Source organism: Rhinolophus ferrumequinum, chromosome 16, assembly GCF_004115265.2.
Source record: "Rhinolophus ferrumequinum isolate MPI-CBG mRhiFer1 chromosome 16, mRhiFer1_v1.p, whole genome shotgun sequence".
Taxonomy (NCBI): Eukaryota; Metazoa; Chordata; class Mammalia; order Chiroptera; family Rhinolophidae; genus Rhinolophus; species Rhinolophus ferrumequinum.
This window is the reverse complement of record NC_046299.1, coordinates 40,734,401-40,757,759: the sequence shown is the minus strand read 5'-3', so window position 1 is coordinate 40,757,759 and position 23,359 is coordinate 40,734,401. Positions and strand designations below refer to the sequence as shown.

At 38.9% G+C, this 23,359-nt stretch overlaps 1 protein-coding gene across 24 annotated transcripts in view; it reads left to right on the top strand.

The window, feature by feature from the left end:
* The window catches only part of ANK3 (ankyrin 3), a 473,720-nt gene that overhangs the window by 229,674 nt on the left and 220,687 nt on the right, over positions 1 to 23,359 (top strand). Inside the window, exon 1 of one of the 24 annotated variants that reach the window (XM_033130265.1) lies at positions 16,032 to 16,153. The exons of 21 other annotated variants lie outside the window; for them this stretch is intronic. In XM_033130265.1, the coding sequence (XP_032986156.1) occupies positions 16,151 to 16,153 (3 nt within the window). In that variant the 5' untranslated portion in view covers positions 16,032 to 16,150. Of the gene's footprint in view, positions 1 to 16,031; positions 16,154 to 16,356; positions 16,427 to 18,275; positions 18,395 to 23,359 lie in introns of those variants that run through there. 2 more of the 24 variants (XM_033130261.1, XM_033130263.1) reach the window with 2 other exon arrangements.

The window sequence follows — 23,359 nt, the reverse complement described above, 5'->3', positions numbered from 1 at the left end:
TTTTCTCCAAAGGATTTCACTCTCTGTCAGAGATGATATTCAACATTTTTAAATTGTTTGGAATTCCATAAGAAAAGAAATGTTCATTTGTTTTGTTTGCTGTTGTACCCCCAGTGCCTAGAAGAAGAGTGTAAAACATAGTAAAACCTGCACACACACACACAAAAATTGCTGAATGAGTTTGGATGCTGGAAAAAACAGTTAATGAGAAAAGGCTTTGGGGATGAACGGTGAAAGAGCACTATAGAGAATGCTTGAATTGATAAAAGCAGTTTTTTTACCAAACGAAATATCTTTGTTAGTAAAATATTTGTACAATTAGAAAAAACATGCTCTGGAGAGTTCAGATACCCATGGTTTACACTGTCGGATCTTACCACAGTAAGAGGCGATGTTACAAAGGTGGCGAGATCAAATGACTAATGAATCATTTTCAATACTGCAATCGGCCTCCTCCCACCTCTACCACCCCAACAGTCTTACATGTGCAACTTCGCAGGAACACACCTCTTTCAGTATTTTGAGAACAAATTTGCAATGCCAGGATCACTTTGAATAAGGGAATTACTTCCAGTGTCAGTAAATGAACTGTCCTCCTGACCCTGAGGATTAAGGAGGGGCAACCCAGGAAGCGGGGTGTCACAGAGCTGAGGGCCCTGGGCTCGGCGGTCAGCCTGCTGAGTTCAGTCCCAGCTTTGTAGCTCACTTGCAGTATGACCATGGGAAAGGTTTATGTGACCTCTTTAACTTCAGCTTTTGCACTTGCAAAATGGGCCTAATAACAGTACTCGCTAATGAGGTTATTGTGAGGATGACGTGAGCTAATACTTGCAGACTGCAGACTGAGTACCTGGCACAGAGTCAGTCATGAAGAAGTAAGCAATAACCTTCTCCAGTTGGTTTATGTATGTGCACATACCTGTCATATGTCCCAGACTACACTGTAAGTTCCAGATATCGGCTATGCTTTTTCATAGCACCATTATTCTGTTTGTATAACACTTGACACAGTTAATGCGCAGAATGGCACCTCTGTGAGTAGAAGGGTATCGTTATTATCCTGATTTTACAAAGGAAGCACAGAAAGTTTCCCTATAATAGTGATTGTCAGCAAGGCTTGGGATATGGCAGACGAGCTCGCTGGGAGGATTTTGTCACTCCACACATACTCACTAAAGATTCTGTATCACTGTTGCAAGAAGCCACTCTTACAAATGGGTTGGGAAGAGAAAAGGGGAAGGATTGTGTCCCACAGACAGAGTACACCCTATTCAGTGGTATTTCCCAGTTGTGTGCAACAGGTTAACCTTTTCTCTCAACTCCCACTGCCCCTCCAAAATAGATAGGGGGTGCCACCACTACACTTTTGACACATTCTGTCTGCTCCCTTCAGATCTTTGGGATCACTCCAGTGTTCTGCACACAGCAGCCTTTAGACAAGGCGGAGCTTTGATTACAACCCCAGGGAAGGCTGGAGTGTGAGCTTCTGTTCTTTATCCAGCCTTGTGCTTCTCTGCTTATAGATAACTGAAGTGGGTAAAATGTGGGGCAGAGTAGGGGTAAAGTCACACAAATGGTTCCAGGCCACTCAGAAGGTACATCGTAAATGGTAGTCCGGCCCTTGCCACCACGGTAGGTACAGGGCCCAGCTCCTTTGCTATTCCAGGAATGAATGTTGTTGGCACCTGAGAGAAACTGTAAGGCATTTAAGGAAGGAGAGCCTTGCTTAGGTAAGCATAATCGATATGAGGAGGAAGCATTGGAGGATGAGAGGAAACAATGTCCGTTTTCTCCAGGAGTTTCTGTAGAGCACCAGTTTGAGAAACGCTGATCTAGAGTTGTGCGGGAAGTTGGAGTGAACGGGGGAAGACAATATAGAAGAGTATTTAGCTTACCAGCAATCATCATCAGTAACGCATAGGCATACCTTATAAAGAAAGGTACTTTAGAAAAATACTTATAAATTGGATGTTCAATAGATAATTTGAAGACCAGGATTTACAAATACGAAACAAGTTCAAATAATCTAAGGTAAATTATTTGTATAAACTTTACATGGTAAATGGTATTTTTTGAAGCTCTGTGTGTTGTGTATTTCTGACGCTATGACTATGTCAAAACTTTTTCATGAGTTGATGTTTGGGGCCATAACTATATCTCATTATATAGCTGATGATTTTGTTTCAGGCAGCCTTTCTGACCTCAATTTACTCATTTATCAGATGGAGATAATAATACCTACTTTATAGATATCTGTGAGTTTTATGTCAAACAATTTATTCAATGACTGTTTTTTTAAATAGACATAAAAAAGGTATATATCATGGTAGAAGGTGATAAGTGCTATGGAAAAAAAAATAGGCTGAGGCGGATAGGGGATGCAGGGGCTGAGGATGGTGGTTAAAGGTTTTCTGAGTAGGACTTTCTGGGTATGCAAAGTGCTTGGTACATATCTGGTATTCAGTAAAGGGTGGCATGCACACATATGGATACAATTTACCCCTGTCATGTGCAAATCCAAGTCCATACACTACACGGGTGGAGGGATGGATGTATGGGTAGATAGATGGAAGACGGGTGGATGAGCTTCCTCCAGGACATAGATATGAGACAGGGCTGTGTTGTTTTTAATAGGGTAATTATAAAAGCATTTTTCTCTTCCTTTGTATAAACCACAATAATGGTAATTACATCTAACATTTTTAAATACCTACTGTACATGTATTAAATAACTTCTTTGTATATGTTACATATATTTACATACACTAACTTATTTATTCCTTATAAATGCCTTCTGAAGTAAAATTATTATTTATTCTCATTTTAAAGATAAGAAAACCGAGAAATAAAAGACTTACTTGCTCCAGATTAAGAGCTAGGAAGGATAGAGCATATTTTAAACCCGGATGTCAGCCCCTAGAAACTACTCTCTGAACTATGACACCTGCTACCACTACATTTTCATAAGAACATCTAGTTTGCTAAGGGATAAACTTACCTAGCTTTTCTTGTTCTGTTTCTGCTTCCTTACAATTAACAATTTTTACAGGGTGAAATACCAGCCTGCCCCAAAGCCTGCCTTGATGGCAGCTTAGAAGAATTAATGGGTTCGTAAATATGTCCTCATAGCTCCCCAAGCTCAGGGAATTCTCAAGTCTTCCCTGTATTCCCATAGGAGTTGTGGCATGGGGACCTTGGTGTCAACAGTCTTTTAATGCTGAGAGAGTCCTGGATCGCTGGAAATCCTATCTGCTCTGCAAACTGGAGTAAATCAAAAGCTTTTCTCCAAGATTTCCATCAGAATTAGCCTCCCTTGGTATGTGGAGTGAAATCGAGGGAGATTTCAAACACTCCTGAAATATAACCATTGGAATATTCTCAGTTATCACCTTCTTTCTTATAATATCCATTGGTGAAATATCTCCAGAACACCTAAAATGCTTAACATGCTAGTTAGGGAGAGAATGGTGGTAAATGGGACCAGCTCCATAAAACCACATGGATTGCTGAGATTAAAAGGGAAGTAGAGGAGGAAGCAGTATATTATTTTTATTTTAGAACTTTCCCAAATCCCCTGGAACAAATTAAATAAGTGGAACTAAATCTCCAAATTGTTCCAAACATTCTCTTCACAGTGACAGGTGGATAGATTAGATAACTCCCAGGTCATTTCCATTTTAATTGTTAGTATTTTTACAAATGACTCATTTCTGTCAGTGGTTTTGGCAAAATCACAGTGATTTTGGAACCTATTTTTACTTCTTAATCAATATGTATTTGAATTATTGCAATCTTAATGGACTCCAACTGGAGTTTTCAGTGCCAGAATTCTTGGGTTCTTGGAAGGGTCGTTGAATTCAAATAAGCAATCTGGTTGTGTATTTCCTTTGTACACCCTAGTGAAAATTACACAGATGAAAAAAAAAACATACTTTCATGAAGGATTTAAATAAAAATGTAATGTTCTAGGAAATATTATAAAAACAGTGCTAATTCATAGGTTTTATCTGAGAATTTTTCTTTTTGCAGAAACATTTCTGTAAGTATTAAATGTGTTCTGATAATGAGCATGGTTTGAAACTACAGGAAGGAATATTTTAGGGAGTTGCTGAGCTATAGGGGTAGGGCCAATGTCAAAGAAAGACCAACTGAAGAGGCAAGAAAATCAAGAGATTGATGGTTAAAGGAGTTCGAGAGGAAATGAATGGCTCCAGAGGATAGACCAAAATAAAATAAGCATTGGACAGCAAGAGAAAATTCTGTTTAAAAGAACTCATAGATACTGCTCAGCTTTCTGCACCAATGTCGTATCTCCTCTTCCTTTGGCCCCCATGGTTGTTACTGTTAGAAACTCTTCTCCATACTTCCCTAGCCCCCATCATCCTGTGTAACGCTAGGCCAAGCTAAGAAACAAGGAAAGAATGGATAATGGGCTTTGTAAGCTAGAAAATTCTGTGGTTCATGTAAGTTACCATCGGTAAGTGAATCGTGTCGTCATTTCCATTAGGTTTCTATAAGTGTGATTTGGAAATCAATCTAGCAGAAGAGTTTTACCTTTAGATTTGAAATCATGTCGCTTTTTGACATGGCCCTCAGATCTGGAACACACACAGTCCTTTCAGATCTGTCTTTCATAGTATACTTCCAGCTTTTAAGTTAATTGCCAATATATATATTTTAAAAAAATGAGAGTTGCTCTGAAAAACATCCAGGTTCACAACTTTCCTTGAAATATTCAAAGACCCATCTATCAGTTTGAGCCAGGAGGGCCCTGCCCCCTTCAGATGCAACCTGTACCTTCAGTTATCAAGGCCCGTACTTCCTACATGAAATGCTATTCACCCACGGAAAGTGAGGCTCGTGTTTTCAGTCCTGGTTATGCTTTTGCGGTTTTATATGCATGTAACGGTTCCCCAGAAATGTGCCTATTCCTCTTCCGGTGAGTCATATGTTACTCATAAGACGCATATTCTCAGGACTGTGCCCTCATTTGCACTTCTTGCCTGGTGCAGACCTGGCTCTCTTTACATAACACAATTGAAAAATTGCTATTTTAAGGGTTAATGTGGTTAACTCTTGTTGGTGTTAGTGCTCTGCAGATACTCTCCAGGAGAGCACAGTAGTAAAGAGACCTTGCACAGTTCACTTATAGAACGCTGACTTCTTACAGTGTTATACAAATTACCTGGGAACACAAATGCACGGGGCTTAGGTCGGTGCCTGGAATATATCATAAAGTGTTCAATTAATACCACTAGCATTACATAGCTCTGTCTTTATTGACCACGTTAACTAGATATTCTTTGATGAAAGCCTTTTAATTTGAAAACTTTGGCTTTTGCACTTGATTCTCTCAGAGCACCCTAATCAGAATCTCCATCAAAGTACTTATTACTTATTCAGTTACTCAAACAGGATCTACTGAATAGCAGGCACTGTTCTCCATCTGAGGGCTACTGCAGTAACCAACAGGCAGATTCTTATCCTGGAGGAGCCTGCAGTCCAGCAGGGAGACAGACAATTCACACAGAGTTAAGAGCCAGTAAGAAAAGTAAAACAGAGTCAGGAGCTAGGGTGCTGGGTGAGGTGGATTGGAGGTGCTATTTTTTAGCAAAAATGTTTAGGATGGACGTTGCTGACAAGGTAACATCTGCTGGGATCAATTAGAGGTGATTTATGAACTTTGTTCAATGTCATCTGTTGTACTATTTATTCATAGGTTTTATCTGAGAATTTTTCTTTTTGCAGAAACATTTCTGTAAGTATTAAATGTGTTCTGATAATGAGCATGGTTTGAAACTACAGGAAGGAATATTTTAGGGAGTTGCTGAGCTATAGGGGTAGGGCCAATGTCAAAGAAAGACCAACTGAAGAGGCAAGAAAATCGAGAGATTGATGGTTAAAGGAGTTCGAGAGGAAATGAATGGCTCCAGAGGATAGACCAAAATAAAATAAGCATTGGACAGCAAGAGAAAACCTATATATTATAGCTTACCCTTGCCTGCTGTAAAGATAACTAATGCTAAAGTAAACTCAGCACTTTTCCCTACTCTCTGCACAAAATGTTATCTACCTCAGTCAAGTGAGGCTCATTTTTTTTCAATCCTGACTATGATTTAGGGTATTATATTCATATGGTTGCTACACAGAAATATGCATATTCCTTTTCCTATGATTCACACATTACTCACAAGTCACTGGCTTCCTGTCACTGAAACTCCAAAATCTCTTGAGCATATTTCTCCAGCAGTAGTGGTGACTCTGACAAAGCCACAGTTTGTGTCATCCCCACGGCCCTGGCAGTGAGTGCCATTTCCAAACTGGGTGCACTCAGTGCTGTTCTGGTGAGTTCAATGACCACGTTTCAGGTATTGTGCTAAGTGAAAGTGGTTCAAAGGGGAGTACGACACCTACCCCTGGAGATTACCGCCGCCGAGGCTGTCTTCTCTACACAACCCCACCATGTCTGTCTACACCCTGGAGAGCATCCAGGTACTCTCAGTTGGGCCTCGTTTATTCCTCCCAATCATGGAGCTGAAAAGTCCACTGTCTACCAAGGCCAGGCTGGGGGACTAGAGGAAACAGCTTTGGCTCAACTACCGCTGGTTTTTGCCATGTGGAAATGAAGGGCTGGTTTTGCCAAAGCGTCTGGTTTTTTAAGAAGAGGTAGATACCTGGCTTTCTATGTGAAATCTCTTTGTTGAACCCTTAATGAGGGTTGTCATGAAGGAAGGTGTGGAACTCACTAATGAGCAGTGTGACTTTGGACAAGTCATTTTTCCTCTACAGGTTTATTATCGGGAAAATGGGGTCCTATTGTTTGTGAGGTCCCGTCCAGGTCTAAGATTTAGTGTTCGTCTTTTGGAGACCACAGATGAATGCTGTGGTATGACAAGGTCAGTGGGACTGTGTCCACCTCATCTACGCAGTCCCCCTTTAGTGTGGGACAGAGCATCCACATTCCTGCCTTTTGGACCATTCAGTAGGGAGTAGACACTTCCAGCATTCAACAGACATTTACTGAGGGCTTGTTCTGGGCCAGGTCCTGTGCCAGGTACCATCCTTGAGCCTTCTCTGTATGAGGATAAAGAGATTCGATCTTTACAACTCGGAGATGCAGGGCACGCAGGCCCATGCTGAGCGCTAGAATAAGGGCTCAGTAATTGTTGGCTTTCCTCTCTCCCTTCCCTGAGGCTGTCCCCCTGGACGATCATCCAGAACTCACTTTGCTCAGCCTAGGATATGCTCATCTTCCTTTAGCAATTTGAAGTATCCTCAAAAGCCGGCGTAAACCTGTCCCCTTTCATTCCTGCCCACAAACTCTAAACCCTGGCTGTTCTCATTCATTTAAAACTATTTATTGAGCATCTGCTATATTCCTGGTCTTGTTCTATCAGTGAACAAGAAACACAAGGTTCTGCTTTTACAAACTAAAATTCTATGGAGGTTTGGAAGGAAAGGAAGAAGCAAACTCTAAACTAGTAAGTGAAAAATTTAACAAATAGTGCTACTTAGAAAATAATAGTGACATGGTAGTTATCTCGGGCCTACTTTAGATTGAGTGGCCAGAAAAGGCCCATCTGAGGAAATGTTATTTATTCTTTGACCTGACTGATAAGAAGAAACCAGGCACGGAAGGTCTAGCCAGAGGAAATAGCAAGTGTAAAGGCTCTAGGGCAAGAGTACAATTAGCACTTGGATTGATATAAAAGAAGCCTGTGTGGCCAGAGCATAGATTGGGAAGAGAGGGCAGAGGTAATAGGGGATGTCAGAGAATTTGATTAGGTGTAGATTTTTTTTTGCAATTACTTCATGCAATAAGTTTTCTTTCCCCCCAGCTGGAGTATAATTTCCTTAAAGAAGGTAATAAGACTAATCTATTTTTTTTTTTTGTCTCTTGTAGCACCTAGTTGCTCAGTTAATATTTAGTTAATTGACTGATTATAAGGAACTCACATATCATTTGTGTGGCAAAGTAGCTCTACATTTCAGTGTGGTTTGACAGGAGTCTTCAGAACGGGCTGCCTCTAATTGCCTCGGAGGTTTGAGGAATGCATTCTTGTCCAACTGCTATTTCAGCAGTCCCCATGTGAGGACATACGATCTTCCCTTTCGTCTTCGTTCATCCATGTGGTCTTTTAATTGCATGTTCCTTTTGAGCTAGTAGCCAATAGACCTCCTCCATCTGGGTTAGGAGATAAAGAAGCAGGGATGTTTCCACAGTCTTTGCAATGAAACGGCCACCACCACAAGATGGCCCTTCTCCACTAAGTCTGGCACTTTGATGAGAGGAGTTCTTTTTCTCATCACCACTTCCCAGCCCCCCTTCAGCCTCTGTGGGCCTGAGAGAGATTAAAGATGGCTGGAATGCCGGCCAGAGTCATTAAGTGTTCTCACCCCTTAGAACAAAACACATGACATATGCCAGTCCTTTCTGCAGAGCAGCAGATCATCATGTGACTTGCTCCACTTGACCTTTGCAGTTCCAGAGTTGAGGAAAAGGACATTGCAGACAGAAATGATGGGTGAAGATTTTTAATTATACCCCCTTTTTGAATTTCTGGGGAGAAAAAAAACCACTTTCAGTAGAAAGGCAATGGCTTCAATAATTTTATTATTTCTACACATTTGAGACATTGGGGTTAACTTGTGTTAGAATCTGGGGTTCAACATGACAGCAATCAAATTGCAGGTCTGTCTGGCATAGACATCAGGGCTCCAGAATCTAGAGTTGCTTCTCAATAACTTAGTCACATTGATTTATTAAATTGTTCTCTTTCTGTCTCCTGAACTTTTGTTGATAAATGCATTTTTAATTCCTCAGATTAAACTAAGCTACTTTTTTTCCTAATGTATCCAAATCATGCATAATTTCTTCCAATGTATAATTTTCTGGATTAATAGTGTTTTCCACTCATGAAAAACAACCAGTTTTCTTTAAAGAATTATCCATTTAACATGTCTCATATAAAATACGAGTGTGTGTGTGTGTGTGTGTGTGTGTGTGTGTGTGTGTGTTACAAAATCAGTGCCTGGAAAAAGAATCTTCTTTTCACTTGTGGATGAAAATCTGTCATCCATAAGTCAGACCCAGAATGAGAACATTGCAATTAGAGTTGAATAACCATTAGAAGATTCCTGGAAACCTAGATCATATAATGTACGAGTTTGTGTGTGTGTGTGTGTGTGTGTGTGTACACACACACATTTTAGCTCTGTGTCATAAGATTTTTAAAGAAATGGAGTAAACTGATTTCTGCCTGATTAATACAATTTAGGAAACTGCTAAATGCTAGATTTTGGGGTGATTGATTTTTCAAACCTAAGTCCTCTTCTTCTCTGTCTTTGGTTTCTTCCTTTCTGATGGTTTAAATAGAGAATTTTGAAAGGATTGGTATATTTCTGCGAGTGTTTTTCCTTTACTCACAAGTGTTAAGCAGAGCATGTTGGGATGCAAAATGCAGAGACGACCTATGTGAGTTATCCCCGCCTTCTAATTTCTCTTTGGAAATGTGTATGGACATCCCCCTGGAGTAACGTGTCAATGTCTAGAATGCACAACTGTAAGCTCATCATCTTTAAAAGTGTTGTTCTTAAGCCGTTCAGAACCCCCAGAGTTCATTACATTTGCAAAATCTCAAGCCCTGATTATACATAACAGCAGAATCATAGTCAATTTCATCTAGCTAAGAATATTTACATTCAGTAGAGCCCTTCTGAAAAGCAGGAGGAGGAAATGATCATTTCATGAAAAGTTCTATATTTTGCATGCTGCACGTTTATATATTCAAGAGTGTATGAAATAATGCAGAAATATCTCACCATCACGTTTCTTCAGGCTACACTGAACACAGCTTTGGTAGTCCAGAAATCACTTGGCTTTCCTACTGTGATTTGGGTACATAAAAACCAGTGTGCTTTCCTCATTACTGGACAGCACCTTTTATAATCTGTTAGCTATAAAGCGTGCAGGTGTGGAGAAACGCATGTATATGACGTGTTGAAGACTGTATGTTACCTCATCTCATTTGCTTTCTTGTGTCTTTCCATAGAATCTTTATTCTACTGGCCTCACTGTATATAGAGCCAATTGGAAAAGGAAAGAAGGAAGGAGGAAGGGAGGGTATGTTGAGTCTATGTATTCCATTTGCCCTGGAATACAAGATTTTGAGGGCGTGTGGTAGCAGGGCTTGGGGAGTTAGGGGTATGTGCCGATGAGTAGAGGAAGCTGTGGAGTCAGTGGGAAGAGCAGCACCTCAAGGAAAAAGGTCTCCCAGACATTCAGCTTAAGAGCAATTTGTAGCTACTTCCTGTTGGGGATAAAGCAAGCCTCTTCAGGGTTCAGTGAGTTGGTCATGCCCACCGTAGAATTACTTGTTTTACTAAATGTGACCCCGCGGTGGCTGTTGTGTTGTGTACTCGCCTACATAGGATATCACTGGATTTTGGATGGTGGAGACTTGAGGTCCTGGGAACGGAGAGAAAAGGGAAAAGGGAGGTGGAATCACTTCCCTGACCAGTTTGTCTCCTTTCCACCCTCACCACATCAAGTTCCTGGCCGCATGGGGCCATCCAAAACCAGGTTCCCTTCCACGTCAAGGGTCTCCTGTCCAATCTGGGTCTCTCAACTGTTCTTTTATCCTTTATCTTGTCCATTTCTCTGCTGATAAAGAAGGGAGAACATGCCCTGATGAAGATATGGAAAATATTGAAAACAGCCAATCCAGATTACTGGACTGTTTCAAAGCTCCCTTGTAGATTAGATCATTTGCCCTCTTAAAAGCTCAATGAGCTGGTTTTTCCATGTGTTCCTGTGAATAATGCGTATGTCATGGTCTCAGCTTGAAAGAAGGGGGAAAACAAGGAAAAAAAAGAGCACACTTTGTTACTACAAGGTTTCAGGAGTCACATCAGTGATGTAAATGTTGTCATTGTTTTTTCCTTTTTAAAAAACATTTTATGTTTATGCCGAATACTGAACCGAGAATTATGCACACAGTTCAGGTCCTCGTACTCAGTATTCTCTGTGTGACACCCAAAGGCAGGGTAGTGAGTATGTTAATACCATAAATTGTCACATGAAAAGAGTGATACTTTGTGTCATCTAAAGCAAATGGGTAAATGCATCCTACTGGGGTTTTGTGGGGTTTCTGCCAGTTTTCAATCTCAGAGATCAGACAGCATACTAAGTATACAGGATACTGCACTGCCTTTTGCAAAAATGCATCCTAGGGATACAACCTCCAGATTCCTGGCTCTGGATCAGGGGTTAGCAAGCTTTCTCCTAAAAAGGGAGGATAATAAGTATTTTAGGTTTTGTTGCCCATACAGTCTCTGCACATTCCAACCAAACTTTATTTGTGAACACTGAAATTTGAATTGCATATTATTTTCACGTGTCACAGAATATTATTATGTTATTTATGTCAGCCATTAAAAAATGTAAAAGCTAGTTTTAGTACAGGGGCTTTCCAAAAACAGGGAACGAGTCAGTTTGGGACCTAAGGTCATGGTGTGAAGATCCCGGATCTAGATATTAGTGACATCTCAAGACAAGCCAAACCATCACAATTAAGAAGTTGGTATGTGGGAGGCCCATTTTCAGGATGGACAGTATGGGAGTGGGGCAGCTCTTCAACCATTTGTCTACTGGGTCTTGAAAGGATTTGTGAAGTAGTGGAATTTCAGGCACAAAAATCCTCTTGCTTGAAATGATTTCTGACATTGAGGATTATCTCTGAAATACATTGAATATGCAGATGCTACCAGCCTCGCCTGTGGTCTTCACTGCCTCCTCCCACCTTCCTGAAACATCTGTTGGGCATCTACTGTGTGGAGTTCTTGGTTAAGGGTGGGTGACACGAAACACGGCACAGAGTACTCACAGCCTGCAGGCAGAGCAGATGGAGTGAGAGAAGGACCTCACACACACAGAGTGAGCAGCCTGTTGGGAGGGCGGCACCAGCCCTCACACCACCCAGACCTCATCCTCAGCTCTCAAAGATACCTTTGTTAGCCACACCCAACTGGATGGCTCATGATTCAGGGTGGCTTCACATGAGCAGACGCTGGGTCCTCGGTTCCTAGTCAGAAATTTGGATTAATGGGAAAGGCCATAACTTCTAAGCTGCTCTGTGTTTTAAAGATCCATCCAGAAAAGTATTATCATGCTCTGCTTTGAGCCAGTGGCTGTTCCACACAGCCTGATGCAAGGTTCTGTTCCTTAGTCTGAGCCCCCAAATAGTAAATACCTGAAGGGACGCTCATACCGTCATTTTTCATGAGCGTTGCTCTCCTTCGTTGAGCAGTATTGTTGTACGTTGAAAAATCGCAAGTTGAATATCATTTCGTACATTAAGTCACTGTGCAAGTACCCTAAATCTTTATGCTTGTTAAAGGAATATTGTGATTTCTAGGCACGGCAATCTCATTGATTCACAATCTACCATCATGGAACCACTCCAGGCTTCCATTTCTTCCTCTTGAAAATGACGGGCTTTCATTAAATGAGCTCTGAGATTCTGCGTTTTACTCTACTGTTTATCTTGTGTGTGATAATGCGTATATTTTTAAATTTTGGGTTTCCTAGAGGTAGGGTACACTTTTCTTCTGAAATGAGGTAGGACATGTAACATCACATTCTACTTATGGAACATTTAGTTTTTCAGTGGACCCACTAGACTCCCGGTTCAGGCTACACCAGCCTCCCACATTGGCCTGTACTTACCGTATAGGGATATTAGCTTCTGTCCCTGCTTCTCCTTTTGCAGCTGCAGTATCTGTGAGATGAGCACCCATAGTTTGGGACACAAAATGCCCTGGCCAGAGGGTAGGTTGAAAGACACAATTATGGGAATTGTTACTCTTCTGATTTAGTATAATTATAGAGTGCTTTTCTCTGAAGAGCCCCATAGAAAGGTTCAATCAGTAGGGAAGAGAAGACTGGAGATGGGGATAACTCAGTCACAGTTTGAATATTTGGAAGACGATAACCAACTCTTCTGCCTTCTCACCAAAGACAGAAGATTAAAAAATTGGTGGGAGAGGTCTAAATTAGATGTGAGGGAAAATGCCTTGCCAGTAAGCATGCTTAAACACCGATGCAAGTTCCTTGGGGGCGGGGGTGGATGGAGGGGACCTGGGTGGATAGGACCTTTGATGCCCTGCCTGGAGCCGGACATCTTTGCTCTCTGATTTCCTTTGCTGACACGAGGGACTGACTGTAGAACCTGAGTGATAGATCTATAGGCCTAGACTCCCAGACCCCCGGCATTATGATTAACCAGGTGTGTTAATACAGACATAAAGGACCGCTTTGAAGAGGACAAGAAACATGGCAAGTGCCATTGGCAGGAAGTCTGCAGGTCCAGAGGAAAGGGCTGGGCTTGGGGATGAAACCTAGTGTTTGTTGGAAAAAGAAATTGCCCTCAATTGGCCAACATCCAGCCTGGGGATGGTGAGGATTTCTTACGCTAGCCTCATCTTCTCCAGAGCCTCAGCTGATGGGACCCTTCCCCTTGTCTGACTCTGCCCCCAGATGCAGCAGGCACATCAGACTTCCTATGTTCCAGAGATGACTCTGGTTCTGCCTCCCTGTGTGTTAGTCCAGAAACAGGCCCGGAGTGAACAAGGCGATGGTTTTCCTGGTCTTTCCTGCCAAAGCACTGTTTCCAGCACCTACTAGGTGCTCACCCCATATGTGGTGACTGTATAAATGAATGAGTGCAGGAAGAAGATGTACAATCGATAGTGAACACACTCCCCAGACATTTCAGACTCATGACCAACCCCTCCAAGAGTGTCACACCCCTCTTGGGTGTCATATGCCTTCCTGGGGTGTGATATTCCCTTGGTAGTCACTAGTGCTGTGGTCAGAAGCACAGGCTTTTAGGGCAGAGGCCCAAATTTAAATGTTTCTGGGCAGCCAGGTACCTAATGTCAAGGAGAGAAGTAGACCATGGTAAGGCAGTAGGGAGTCCTGGAGGCCAAGGTACCTGAACATCACTGAACACCAGGAGACCGTGGCCCCACAGAAACACGGGCTCAGAGTTGCCAGATCCTGGAGTTGTTTTTCTTTTTCAAACAATAACTGAAATCTTCCCATTTTTAAGAGTTGGCAACTAAAAATACTTTTTTAAATGCAATGAAGGCCAAGAAACATGTATTTGTTGTTTGCTGCCAGTGTGTGACCTCCCCTCTAGAATCATACAGAATTAGTTTGAAATCCTGGTTACTTACTAGCCAGTGACCTTTGCAAGTTACTTAACCTTTCTGAACTTTAGTTTCTATCTCACAAATGTACAGATAAGAACAAAAAGAACAAAATAAATGAACAAACAAAACAGGAACAGACTCATAGATACAGAGACCAAACTGATGGTTGCCAGAGCAGATGGGGGTTGGGGAGCTGGCTGAAAAAGGTGATGAGATTAAGAAATACAGTTGGTAGTTACAAAATAGTCATGGGGATATAAAGTACAGCGTAGGGAATTGGTCAACATTGCAACAACTATGCATAGTGCCAGGTGGATACTAGTCTAATGGGGGAATCACTACATAAATTATATAAATGTCTAACCACCATGATGTAGACCTGAAACTAATATAAAATAATATTGAATGTCAACTGTAACTGAAAATAATAATAATAATAATAATGGTAATAAAAATAATAAAAATAAATTTTAAAATGTATAGATAAAGATTGCTTCACAGGGGCGGCCAGTTAGCTCAGTTGGTCAGAGCGCGGTGCTCTTAACAACAAGGTTGCCGGTTCGATCCCCACATGGACCACAGTGAGCTGCACCCTCCACAACTAGATTGAAACAGCTACTTGACTTGGAGCTGATGCGTCCTGGAAAAACACACTTAAAATAAATAAAAGTTAAAAAAAAAAAAAAAAGATTGCTTCACAGCGTAGCTATGCCTAAAAGAACATATGTAAGAAATGAATATAGAGCCTTGTATGCAGAGTACTGTATAACTATTTAATAACAATAATATTGGCTATGATTATGTATTATTAGATTGAACCATATAAAATTACTAGTGTCCATGCAGATTTGACCTATAAAAACATCAGTTTCATTTGGTTCAACATATATATTGTTAGTGTAGAATCATACCTTGTATGTTATTATTTTATCATTATTATTTATATTAAGGATAGCCACTCGCTCCTTAAACACATTCTCTCCTGCTGTTTTCCATATAGCACTCATCCTGTCGATTGGATGTAATAACTTATTCATTATGTTTATAGCTTTTATCCTTTCTGTCCCACCCTGGTGGTATATAAACTTCATCAAGGAGGGATTTTCTCTATTTTGTTCATTGTCTTTCTCTGCCCATCCCACCCCAGCACCTAGAAGAGTAGACATGTGGTAGGCTCTCTGTAAATGTGTATTGAACTTACATACTGGACTTACATACTGGCTGTCCTAAAGATGAATTCAGTCCACCACAGACACTTTCTTTAAAGCCTTGCAGGACTGAGGGAGCTACTGATTAATCAGCACTCTTCTAAATAAAGCATAAATACAAGTTCTAATGATAATGGGTTTTTCAGGGCTTTGACTTTTGATATCAAATATAAGACTAGTAAAAGTTGCCTATTATGTGTCCCCAAATGTGAAAAACTGAATTCAATTAGTTTAATAATTAATTGATTAACCAAAAGCATTTAATGAGTTTTTCTTTCTTTTTTTTTTTCCCCTGGTGTTATACATGAGCTTAGTAGAGTGCTGTATTCTTAAAAAGATCAAGTGTATTTGCTCTCAGATAGAAGGAGATTAGGTTTGTAAGATAAGTCTCCTTGGCAGTACAGTATGCTTTCACTGAGTGTGTGTGAACCCATACATATATTCAATAGTAAAACTAATGGAGCGAAAGAAATTCACTTTGAAAAGCCCAGTAGTAAAGGGCAGGCCTGACTGGATTCCAGAGACAGATGAGAAAATGGTAGTATTGTCTTTCCACGGAATGTCAGAGTAGCCTGCATACAGAGGAAAGTGCTGATAAGCAGGATGACAAAGCTGGCTTCGTGAGTGATTCCCAGCAGCCAGAGTACGCTTCCAGCTGATTGCCCTGCTATTTTCGGTATTCCCCATATCATGACTAAATACACAGAGCTCCACTGGAGGCCACAAATATGGTAAGTCAGTGGGGAATTCTGGGAGATGCCCCATTATTTGGAAGGCACCTTCTATTTTCCTGTCGGCCCCCACCCACGTCCCATTTAAAAAGTTAAGAAAATTCTGACCGTCTTTTACCTCTTTACTAGGAGGCAGGGAAAACCTTTACATTTCCCAAGGCGGATATTTTTAGACTTGGTGCTCAGTCCAAAGTGTTAACTAATTGAGTTATCAGGTTTCCTACTTGGCCACACAGAATGGCAGTGGAAGAGGGAGAGAGCTTCCCAGAACAAGTAAGCATTTACAGTTTCGGAATGAAATGCATTTTCCTTATAGAGGTGCTGATTTGGCATGGGTAGTTACACCTTTTAAAAAATGGTTTGTTGCCGGATAGGAAGGAAGCTAGCCTGTCTGCACCATGAATCCCCTGAGTTTAGTGCTTGGGGGACAAGGGGCTGTCGTTTCTGTTTCGCTCGGATCTGGATTCTAGGTACGTTTTGCCTCTGGTGTCATTTGGAGTGTGCTCACCTCAGGCCTGTCTTAAGAGGATGCTTAATGAAATGCAAAGAGATGGTGGGCAATTCGGGGTGCAGGAGGGCCTAGTGGACCCAAGAATTTACGAAGGTTTAAGTATTCCCACTTTTCTGCTGAGAAATCTGTGGGCTTTAATACTCAGCTTTCTCTGGTTAATTACAAGGGGGAATTTGGAATTTTACAATTGGGGGAGAGAACACCATAGAGTTAAAAAGTTGTTTTGAAAACTCATATAAATGGGAGATGGAGGATGTAATTAAAGGTTGAAAAATGTAATTTGATTTCTGTTTTAATAGAATCACACATACATATACATATGTCATCTTCTTTAATAATTTTAAAGAATTAGCATAGTAAGCCATTTTCCCCTTAAGGGATGCCACATTAAAGGAAAAGGGAGTAAATATTTGCTTTATGTTTATAAAGTTTTGAAGTATTTGATTCTGAATGCTTCATAGAATGCTATTTACATTATGTCATAGTTCAAGATTTCTTGTGATCTCTTGTTTCTGTGTCTTTTCAGTTTATCTAACTAGTTTATCTAACTATGAGAACATACATACTACGAATAGTATTTGTTGACAGTGTATTAAATCTTGAGCATAAAATGAACATTTTGTAAGTGAAAATTGTCATAATGACTAGAAGGAGACATCATAAAAATGAGGACACTGGTGCTAGTTTTAACATCAGGTAGGCAGGCATGCTAATGGTTTTGAGAAAAATTTCGTTTTGTAGTGTTACAAAAAGCAATTTGGAGAACTCTCAAATTTTTGGACTTATTTTAAATGGATTCAGTTTTAATCTTTGTATTCTTAGAGATAGATTAATCTTTTAGCAAAGAATATTTTTATGACCTTTATGTAATGTTGCTATATTCCAGAGGAGATATTTATGAGATTTTAATCTGAGTAAAACTTTGCAAACATTCTGTGTGCCTCAGAGAAAGATAAACTTTGAGATTCATAATAAAGATATAAATATTATTCATGAATCCCAGGCACCAATTGTGATTTACTGGTAACATAAGCATATTGGCAGATGAGTCCTAAAAATCATATTATGTCACTCTAAAAATAATTGACTGTATCAAATTTATGAGCTGTCCTGAAGGTTGAATTTTGAATGTCCATTCTGTTCCATTAGTTGTGGGATTGAAAACTTTACATATAATCATAAAAACATTTGCTGATTACCTAGTGAGACTTGGCTTTGAGAAAACTAATTGCTAGGAAGTTTTGAGACAAATGCAAAAAGAGCACATCTTAAAGAATGTACCTGATAAGCTTTGGCCTTTTATGACTTAATGAGTTAATTTTTTTGAAAAAAAGACCTGACATCTGAAAGAAAATTTCAAATAAAAGCAAATCATCTTGTTTCTGCCTCATGTCAGAATACATCAACTAAATGGTGAAAGCATTTGAATCAGCCCATATGTGCAGCATTTTCTGTTTTGGTGGGCATGCTGTTTAAAAAATGTGTAATAAAATGACAGACTGAATTTGAAATTATCCTGCCCTAAGCAGTGACTCTGGAAGGGCACTGACCCGGCACAGATCACACACAGAAGTCCCATCACAATAGAGTAGCGTATACTATTGCTGGACTGGGTTTAGTTGGACAACGAATAAGAATTATTCATCTCCTGGTTTCATCTCTAATTTGAATGGAAGACTGAGCAGTCTGTCTGCATGAGCTGAACTATGGATAAAATCCTTGCAAACAGGGTATTGTAGAGAATTTCATTTTCACAAATGATCATTAATACCTCCTGCTACTTCTGTTTGGCTTGTGGTTTCTATAGTTTTGTTTAGAGATTTTCTATAGGTTCGCTTAGTCTGTGTTTTAGAAGAGAAACTTTCAGTGATTTTGCAAATTGTTATTGAGAAATATTTGCAGCACAAACCTTCTAGTAAGGTAAATGTGTGTGTGTACCTTTGCCAATTTTAGAAACTCTCATGGGTTGTTAATAATCGAGTCTTTATGGAAGAACTAGTTTTGCCATAAATGATTGATGAAAAATTAACTCTTGAACTTGAAATAGTGCTCATGAAAAAAAAGAAGCTAGACTCTAATGTTGAGCAAAGCTCAAATTTAATACAATTTTAATGTGCATTTAGAGGCAGCTAATGATAAGATCTTTCAATAGCTGGGAATTATTTTTAAATCTTACAAAGGTACTCTATAATACCAAATAGAAATTCTTGGTATTATTTCATTTTCTACTTCCAACTCTGTTCTATTTTGTATGTCTGATTTTCAATAATCAATTAATAAACGCATATTTAATTAATGGGAGAATCCCTAGTTTTATTATTTTTACTTGGGGAAGTTAAGGGCAAGTAGGAAAATTTATAGTCGAGATCAAAAAAGGAATCACTAAACCTGTCTTTTCTGTTGATACTATCTATAGTTTCTTGTTTTGAAATGGGAATTTTTAGTTATGTAGTATGATATTTACTTATCAACTAACTTTGTTTGCTTCTATGTGAAAATACAAAGATACCACATCTTCTCAATTATAAATTTGGACAATAATCAAGTTTAAGCAATAAGATAAAAGAGAATTAATTCTAAATACCATATCTTTTTGAACAATCATTTTCTTTATAGTGCTGTTATAATATTTTTAGTCACAAAGTAAAATATATTTGCTGACTCTTTGTCCTAAAGCAATGTTTGCTGAATTTTCCTTTTACTGTTGTCCTCAGAATATATTGTAAAATCTCATTAAAAAATTTAAACTGTTTTCTAATTAAACTTCTGATGAATTTATTATTAGATTATAGAATAAATTTCAGAGTATATCAGGTAGATATCTACAGTTACTAATTAATCATTTATTAAAAACCTACAAAGAATTTAATTCTTTTATTTTAGGAGCCACTTTTGACTATTATATGAAATAAAGATCTATGTAGACATTCATGATAGGTACTCATTTCCAGAAAATAATATTAGGAAGTTAATGTCATTTTTCTTTGATCAAGTGACAAGTGAGTGATGTGACCAATTTAAAAAGTATAAAAAGTCAATAATGTTAAAAATTGCTTTGTAATGTCTGGGTATGCTTCAGTTTTAGTCTTGAATTCTTGATTACATTGTATTCTAACGCAGCATCATTTTGACATATTACTGGTTTACAGTTTCTGTAATCCAGTGATTGTTCTGTTATATTTTGAAAAGACATGTCAATAAGCTAAATTTTACTTTGAATTCTGTAGCTTTTTAAATATAGCCTGTGTCTTAGTCGTCTTTTAATCCCCTGAGCCTGGTACATATTAAGCACTCAATAAATACTTTTTAGAACTTTTAAACAAATCCTCATCTTTAAAGAATGTAGCCTCTTATAATTTTAAGCAACTCATCAAAAGAGTATTTGAATTAAATTGAAAGTAAACTTGATATTACTTGTATAGCTGAAAAGGAGCCAAAAATATTTAATAAATTTGATTTAAAATAATGTTTAGGCTTCTGGCCACCATTTATTCTTACAATAAGAGATAATATTTTAAATATTTTAAACAGAAAATATTACTAATTAACTTTCCACTTTAGCGACCAAAATGAAAGTTTTTATCAGTCTAGAACTTTCCCGAAATAGAGGATTTGTGTATATAGTTGTGTTTACAAAACAAGGACAAGTTGTCGATAAAGAATTTTCCTGCTATCTTTCTGATATGACAACACTAATTGCAATCGGATGTATTGTTCATTTCTCACAAGTCATTTCCACGATCATTAAGTTGACATTGAGGACAGTATTATCCACTGGAAAAGTGTAGTGGCGTCTAAGTATGTGGGGTGTATAGACAAAGCCAGTTGGAAAGATCCTATCTGGAAGAGGGCTGAATCAAGGGAGCAAAAAGGCAATAAACAGGCAACAATTATCGTGATCTTGGTCTGTACTTTACAAAAATAGCACTGCCTTTATTTAGACTTGGTCTTCCTGTTCAGTCATGACTCTTGCCTAAATTATTCTGTTAGGTGGTGGTGGGCACCGGTACCATGAGCTAAGTCTTTGACAACTTGGTTGTAGAACAGCCACTCTGAAAGCATGAACCCCTGAGATTCCCTGAGACCCTTCCAGAGTACTCCACTTCCTATGAGGTTCCCCCTTTTCTAACTCCATTATCTATTTGAGGTCAGCTTTCCTTCAAATGTTTCAACCAAAACAATACATGGCCACAGATTGAATGTAGAAGTAGATATGAGAATCTGTCTTCTACTGTCAGACAATTAAAGAGGTTTGCAAAACTATGAAATAATACCAGTCTTGTGACCATTTTTGTTTGTTTTGGAAAATATAGTTATTTCTCATGAGATTTTTAATGTTACTGTGTAATGTGTTATTGTTATTTTAAATTAATAAATATTTGTTTAATTCTCAGTTTTATCTTCTAATATAAGAAATAATAGTTATAACCCTCGTAATCAGAAGTTCTTCGATGATCCTCAATAATATTTAAAAGTATAAAGGGACCCTGAGACAAACATGTTTTGAGAACCACTACTCTAGACAGATTGCAATACAAATGTTCCCTGGCCTTGTTTAACTTAGCTACTGAAAGCATTGGTTAAAACCAGTCATATTCATGAATTCACCTTTTTGACCAATTATGTTCACTGGACTCTCATGACACTAGACATAGCCAAGCAAGCTTTAAAAAAAAAGTGAAAAACTTTTTGACTGATACTAAGGTGTACTATTCAGGGCCAACTGTATGCCCGGCCATTTCTAACCATTTTACATATAGTATCTCCCTTAATCTTATCAACAGCCTTATAAGTTAAATTTTACTGCTATTCTCATTTTACAAATAAGGAAACTGAGGTACAGTGTGTTTAAATACCTTATCTAAGGTCACACAGTTTATAAATTGCACAGCCAGGTTTTGAACTGAGGCATTCTGGCTCCAGAGTCTGAACTCTGAAACTGTCAAACTATATCGACTTGCTGATAGGTCCAAACTAATCCGTTAGTTTCTATCTTCAAACACTTAAAAACTAATGTATGGCGTGCTATCCCTGATTTAGCCCCTTCATCTTCATACGTGAAGGGCAATTTCTTAGATGTGAGTCTGTACTCCCCGGATCCTGGTAGTATGCCTTAGCTGTTAGAGTATCATAGAGCCACATATTTCAAAGTCACCTACCATGTTTTAACTACTTGTAACTACGTATTCCAATGGTTACCTTAACTTTGGGATAAAGTCTACTCTTATATATTTCACTTTATGTAATGAAAAATTACATCCTTCATTATCTTAACTACATGTTTTCATTGTACTTTTGAAAACATCTCTTCGTGCCTCTGGGCACTGCTTGCTCTGTTTTACTCTCTTCCATTTTATTGCATTCAGTGTAAAGCTGATAAGTCTTCTATGTATAAATCTTGTCCAGGAAACATGTAAATGTTACTTAAAGATTACTTAAGATTCACAAATCAAGCTGTCAATCTATATACCTATCTAACCTTATTTTAAAACATATTTTTTATTCTAACCTGATTTTAAAACATATTTTTTATTCATTCAAATAGGAACTTATTTAGCTATATTCTCTCTAAGGGCTCCTAAGATCTCTTTGTTGATCATAGACTCAGGTAGAAATGAAAAATGTAAATGGAAGGAGCAATAGCATTTTGGTATATTGGTGTTAAAAAGAATGAGTAGGAAACCATCCTTACCACAAGTCCCCCAAAAGGCAGATAGTTTCATTTACCAGCAAGGCTCCAGCTGCACCAGCTGGCACACACATTTTAGGATGAGAAATTCAGGAACCCTTCCTCTCACTAGCTGACGCCTCCTCTCCCTCTGCTGCTATGGGCCTCACTCTTCAATTCCTCTGGGCTTTCAACCTCAGGCCTCAAATTATCTGACCAGGAAGCTAAGTCCAGTGTATTGTGATTTCCTGACTGATTCCTGTCATACAAAGTATATTTATGCATTGGAAAAAAATAGTGATATTTGCAGTATTAAGTCTATCCACGCTAAAAATTAAGCTATTTCATGAACTCAAAAAAGAAAACAAGAAAAGAAAAAAAAGACTTTTGGAAAGTGTTCATCTACTCAAATAAATCCTTTCTCTTTTCTCCTGGTACCTAGACCAATTTTAGCTTGTCACTGTTTTCAGTTGCTATATTTAAAATGTGAATAGTTCCCTGGATTAAATATTTTAAGGCTCATGCCAATACCTCCTACATAGTAAGGATCCTTAGGCATGAAGCCCTGACATCCTTGTTCTGATTCATAACATACCACATAAATGGAAAAATCCCAGTTGACATGTTTTATATAATCCACCATATATAATGCCAGAAGTAATGGCTATGCATTTCCTAACTGATAAGTAGCTCATCTTACCATCACAACGTGCATCTATAAGGGACTCTGCAGTTTGTTGTTGTTGTTTGGCCAAGCTATGCCACAACTAGGTATTTGTTTTATAAGCAAAGATGCCCCACAGACTAAAATTTTGACTGCATAATACTATTGCACTGGGGGCTCAGAGCAACTTCATTTGATGTCTACAGAGATAAGGCTATCTGTTGTTTTTGGCCCTCTTCATCTGTGAGGTGTGGGTCATAATGTTTAGATGTTGTTCCCCGCAGACTACGTGGGATAACTGTGTAGGGAGAATTACAACATGGGTAGTATTTGGGGGAAAGGGAGTTTGGACCAGTTGACCTC